The 6,000-nt window shown below is 50.1% G+C and overlaps 1 protein-coding gene across 1 annotated transcript in view; it reads left to right on the top strand.

Annotated features, from left to right (window-relative positions):
• The first annotated feature begins 530 nt into the window (after positions 1-530).
• The window catches only part of LOC140252533 (uncharacterized), a 55,116-nt gene continuing 49,646 nt past the window's right edge, over positions 531-6,000 (top strand). Inside the window, exon 1 of the mRNA XM_072337366.1 lies at positions 531-1,740. Within this exon, the coding sequence (XP_072193467.1) occupies positions 531-1,740 (1,210 nt within the window). The remainder of the gene's footprint in view (positions 1,741-6,000) is intronic.

Here is a 6,000-nt window from a genome sequence, read left to right as displayed (position 1 = left end):
TCGAGGCATTCATCTTCATGACAGCCTGCAGCAAAGGGCTGCAGATACTTTCGCACAGCAAAGGCCGTGCATGAGGCCTGAGAGTTACAAAACTCATCTCACCCCCAAGCTCTATCAGACCCCATAGACCCAACATCAGTCAGCACACACCCAGACAGTTGAGAAAGGGATGGATATAAGGGCATTAAGGCTCAGATCCACACACAGAGAGCTATATGCAATTTCATTTCACAGAAAAGCTCTTTGCATTGAATCTTCCCCTGAATTGCCACTCTACGTAGGATACATCTCGTAACTACCCAAACGTGAATGGAATGAAGGGGGATTTAAGCTGTTCTGAAGCCCTCCATCAAGCTGCAGGTGACAAGATGTTCTCACAAATCACATTCCCACATTGAGAGGATGCTCCTCAACCCACCGGAAAATAGAGCCAAGCACCAGAGCCAACGCACGGCATGGTTTATGGCTCCTGAAGCTATGGCTCGAACCCACAATCCCTGGCTTAGGACAGCGCCGGTTCGGTGCCGGGAATGGCGGTGGTCGCTCCAACCTCACGGCTCTCGGTCCGTAGAGCTGCGGCTAAACGGGCGGCTCCCGGCCCTCAACCGGCGGCTCCGGAGCAGAAACGTCTCTGCACCGCTTCCTCCTCCTCGCAGCCCCCCAGCCGAGCCCCATTGCGGGCACTGAGCGTTCCAGCTGCTTCAGGGCCAGGGCCTCCAAGGAAGGCCATGACGGTCACCGCTGCCCCAAGGGCTGGGAAAGGGAGTCGTGGGGCAGCCCTGGTTCCAAGAGCGGCTCCTTCTGTCGGTGGGGCCCAACGGCGTCGAGCTGCCTGGGATTTAAAGGGGCAATTGAACGATGTGCGGGTCGCACTGGGGAATCAAAAGGAGAGAGCGCAAAGGTTGGAGGAGGAGAACGGGAAGCTCCGGGAGGAGGTGGAGGGACTGAAGGAGGAGCTGCGGGAAAAGGAGGAGAGAGGGGAGGAGATGGAGAGATGTGTGAGCACCCTGAGCGCAGAGCTGGCCAAGCTCCGTGAGGAATCAGAGCTGAAAGGCCGCGAGCTGGAGGAGCTGACGGCAAGGCTGCACCAGGCACAGGCTGATCTCCATCACTCCCACTCCTCTTTAGCTCAGAGGGACTCGGAGGTGGCCGAGCTGAAGCTGAGGGTTGAATCCCAGGGCTGTAGGATGAGGGAACAGGAGGAGTCCTATGGGGCCGAGGTGGCCGAGCTCCGATCCCAATCCCAAAGCCAACAGCAGCGGCTGCAGGAGATGGAAAAGCAGCAGCACCTGATGGAGATGGACAGGAGGCGCCCCCATAACATGGTGCAGAAGCTGGAGGCTGATCTCCATCACTCCCACTCCTCTTTAGCTCAGAGGGACTCGGAGGTGGCCGAGCTGAAGCTGAGGGTTGAATCCCAGGGCTGTAGGATGAGGGAACAGGAGGAGTCCTATGGGGCCGAGGTGGCCCAGCTCCGATCCCAATCCCAAAGCCAACAGCAGCGGCTGCAGGAGATGGAAAAGCAGCAGCACCTGATGGAGATGGACAGGAGGCGCCTCCATAACATGGTGCAGGAGTTGAAGGGCAACATCCGGGTGTTCTGCCGGGTCCGGCCCCTGTTGGCGGCTGAGCTGCAGCTGCAGAACAACCTGCAGCACCTGCACTTCCCAGCACACGACAGCAACGCCATCGTGCTCATCAAGGGCGAGCAGTCTCACACAGCAGCCTTCCATCTGCGATGTTTCCCAACAAGGCGGCACGATCCATCAGTGAACAGGGCAAAATTCTTTTCGTTTTCCGGAAGTTCATTGTATGGTGGGGCCTCTTTGGCGCGTGACACCTCTTCTGCTGGTGATGTTCCAAACCTTTTACCTTCAGGCCAGTCCATGATTACCTCTAAAATTCCTGGACGATTGAGGTTCCCCATTCTTGCTCGATGTGTAATCAAGGTAATCCACTTGCTCCAGGTGACATCGGTAGCATGATGGGTGGAAGGAACCTCCCCTTTGAACATCCAGTTCAGCACGGGCAGTCGAGGTGCCAGGAGGAGTTGCGTTTCAGTTCCAACTACTTCGGAAGCAGCCCGAACCCCCTCATATGCGGCTAAGATCTCCTTCTCAGTTGGAGTGTAGCACTCTTCAGACCCCTTATACGCTCGACTCCAAAATCCCAGGGGTCGGCCTCGGGTCTCTCCTGAGGCTCTTTGCCACAAACTCCAAGTGGGACCTTTCTCTCCAGCAGCAGTGTAGAGGATGTTCTTTACATCCTGTCCCGTCCGTACTGGCCCCAAGGCCACGGCACGGGCTATCTCTTGTTTTATCTGCTCAAAAGCCTGCTGCTGTTCAGGGCCCCATGCCACATACCCTCTGTTACACTTCCACATACCCTCTGTTACACTTCCACATACCACCAAAACAGTTCATACCGCACATGATGTCATGATGTAGAATATTGACAGCACAAAACCATGACACAGTTACAGCTTTGTGGTACGACATTACTCACGTTTCCCCTCTTTACGCCTTGTATTTTACAAAGGATCCTGAGACAGCTGAACCATCCCTCTTCTAACTTGCCTCCAGGAATATTTAATGCTTTAAGACATGGCAGAGTGTTTCAGGGCTCCCTGGGCTGGGATGCAGAGCCCATCTTGGCACTGCATCACACAGCAGTCCACCTACACCCTTGGAGATGGCCAAAAGCCATCAGGACATGCATTGGGCTGCCCTCACTGAGCAGGGCTGGGACATGGTGACCTCCAGACAACTCATCCAATCCTCATCTGTCAACACCCACCTGATGTGCACCTGCAAAACCCAAAGAGGGATCTCCAACTCTCAGTATTCTGAAGAATTAAATGCTAATATTGATTAGAGATAGAGGACCTCCCCAGATAGCAAGGTGTGAGCGCTGGTCTAACACCACTGGCCCTTTGCACAGAATGGACCTTCCAGGTTTGCAGACCTGGTTTCACCTCAGGCTTAATAGGGAAGCAGCTAGATGGTTGAACACCTGCAATTAGCTGAATTACACCGCAGGACTGCAAATTGTTTGAACAGAACTAGCGGAAAAATGATTTGTTTTCCTCCTCCCACCCCAGACAAACTTCTGCAGGAAAAATGTGTTGGTTTTTTGTTGTGTTTCTCCTTGACAAGAGTCAGACAGCATTACACAAACAGAAATAGAAGCAGCCTCCGCTTTCTCCTTTGCCTTTCTTCTTGAAGACTAAAGCTCTCTCCCAGCTATAACATCAGCAGTTTGGGAAGAACTATTACTGGAAGCAGGCTTCTTCCCATCTGTCGGCACTTGACAGACTCCCAACTTTGCCAGTATCTGAAAACACTTAATTTTAAGAGGAAAACATTTCAAGTTAGAAGTGCTGTGTTGGATTATTCAATTAGAAATTACAGGATTCTTCCCCGTACATTAAAAATAAAATACATAAGTGAAGTCCACTGCCCCCTTTTCAATTCGGAACAACAGAAAGGGGAACATCTGCGTGTTCACTACTGAATTCTGCTTTTACTTTTGAAAAATGTGGGAAAAGCACCAAAAACAACAACTCAGACCACAACTTTTCCATTTAAAATATGCTGACAGATCTCCTCACCGCCTACAAGTTATTCAGAACCGCAGGTAAAGGTGGATATTCCGGCTACATTCTGTTTCTTCAGCCTCTGTTGGTGTTCTTTAATAAACCTCCTTTTATCCCCATCTTTCCTCTCCATTCTGCTTTCAGTGCAGCTCCTTTCAGTCACACCGCCTGCCTGGTTTTTCCTCCTAGTGCTCATTCCCAAGGCTTTATACCCTCCTGCTCCCTGAGCCCAATGAAACCAAAGGCTGTTTGCTTTAAGTCTGTCATCTCTTCTCTAACTGTCTCATTAGATCTTTTTATCAGAACACTGAATTCCACCACTCGATACAAGTGTCTCCTTTGACAACAATACTTTGTACCCTCTGGATCCTCATCAGCCCTCTCACATCCACAGACACCAGCAACATCTTCCATCTCTTGATTAAAACCCATCCCTGGCATTTCCAAAGACCACGATGAGCTGATTTCCTGGATTTCCTATTTGCAGCTGCAGCTAAGCATTACCCACGGGTTACATTAATGCTCCTATTGATTGCTCAGCAAATTAAACAGCCATTCCTTGCCTGGTACCAGAGCCCCTGCATGAACAGTTCTGCTCCTTCCTCCTTAAGGACCCTGAACAATCTCCCATGCCATCACTCTCCAGGCTCAAGCAACACAGGGACACTCCTCATTTTCCATGTCTGTACCTAAGACAGCTTAAACATCTGTGTCCCAAGAGATCTCTGGCAGCTACACCCATATCCAGCTGGATGACAAGGCCAAATTCCTGCCATGCCAAGCTGATCCATGCAGTGTTGTCTCCCATGGGCTGTGTGCACCCCTCCTATGAATATCACCATTTTCTTTCCTCAGCTTAGCCAGAAATTTCCAGAAGAGGGAATGCATTCATACGTACAGAGAGTCCAAACCTCTGACCTTCAGTGAGTGTACAAACAACCACGATTACCCACACCAACAGGATCTGTGGTAATTGTCCCCCTCTTACCCTTATGTCTTCACTCCTCCTATCATAGTTTCAGGTGTCCAATGCCACACAGCTCTGCCTTTCCTTGCTGGGAGGACTCATGTTACTGTTTGAGTTTGGGATATCTGCTTTCCCAAAGGCCAAGGCTGAGACTCCATTAAAGCCCCTTCCCAGACCCAGTATTTCACGTATCACACAGCCGAACACTCCTTCGGTAGCATTTCTGATGGTGTATCTTACACCTCCCTGGGTATAACAGACCCCAAAACATCAGCCCTGCATACTCAGCTGCACCCCCAGCCCAGGGAGCAACTGTGTCAGAACATCCCTCACATCCCTCCAGTGCTTCTGGGGAGCACAGCCAACACCAGAACACGTTCGGGGGCACCGTGCTGCCACCACGGCCAGGGAACAGCACACACACCTTCCACCTGCTTTACTCACACAGCGACCCAGCACAGCTGGCCTGCCAAAAGAGTTTAACACTATTCCCACCTAAAGACTCAGCAACAGATTAAATGGGGCAGGTTGGTTGGTTTAGAGTTTTTCTCAGTCAAAACTGTTCTAGCATTGAGCATTTCCTACACATTTGTTCCTTTCACTTCACAGCAGCAGTGTAACGCTAAAGGTTGCTTTCTATACAGGTGTGTTTAAGTGTACATAAGTGGTATATACATTTATGTTTGTATGCATACGGATACGGGTTTGTTCTATGCATGAAAGAGGCACAGATACAAATACTGTACATGTGTGTATATAACAAGTCTCTGTTACTGTAACGTTCAGACACCAGAATTCCATATAATAATTGTTTAAATCACAACTGACAAGCAAAGATAGAAGATGCTGCAAAGCATCTTAGCTTAGTTACAACAAGGAAACATGGTTAGGAATGCTGTCAGTGCCCTTTTAAACAGTGTTACAGCAATGTCTAGAGAAATCTGATTTAGGTACCTTGGGTACCGCAGCCAGATGATTGCATTGTTAAATTCTAAAGGAATCAGAGAAGAAAAATATTCATTTCTCCTTGATGTAAAAGCTGATGACTGTAATGCAGTGGAAAATACAGCAAAGAGAGCAGGGCAGCAAGGTCCTAGGCTGCAACAAGTGAGGATATGCTCAAATGCAACAGCTGTGAGCACAGAAATGAAGGGGAAGAAAAAAAGCTGCTTACCCTTAGAAGGCCTCAGGTAGGCAGGGATAGCCATAAAAGGCAGGGGCCTCCACTATCAGCCCTTAAATGAGGGAAGGGAGGATCCTGGTTCCACCCTTTCACCACTCAGGTTCATTGCATACACACGAGCTCCCCTGGGCTGGCCTCGCCTTCCCACCAGTTGCTCCATCACTGCTTCAGGCTGTGACTCAGCATTTCTGCTACAACAACAAACCTGTGCTCTGTTAGCAAACCTCTCAGTGTAACGAATGACAACAGTGACCT

Source organism: Excalfactoria chinensis, chromosome 5 (assembly GCF_039878825.1).
Source record: "Excalfactoria chinensis isolate bCotChi1 chromosome 5, bCotChi1.hap2, whole genome shotgun sequence".
In the NCBI taxonomy this organism is placed as follows: domain Eukaryota; kingdom Metazoa; phylum Chordata; class Aves; order Galliformes; family Phasianidae; genus Excalfactoria; species Excalfactoria chinensis.
The sequence above is the reverse complement of the archived record's forward strand: the minus strand, read 5'-3'. Positions and strand labels throughout refer to the sequence as shown.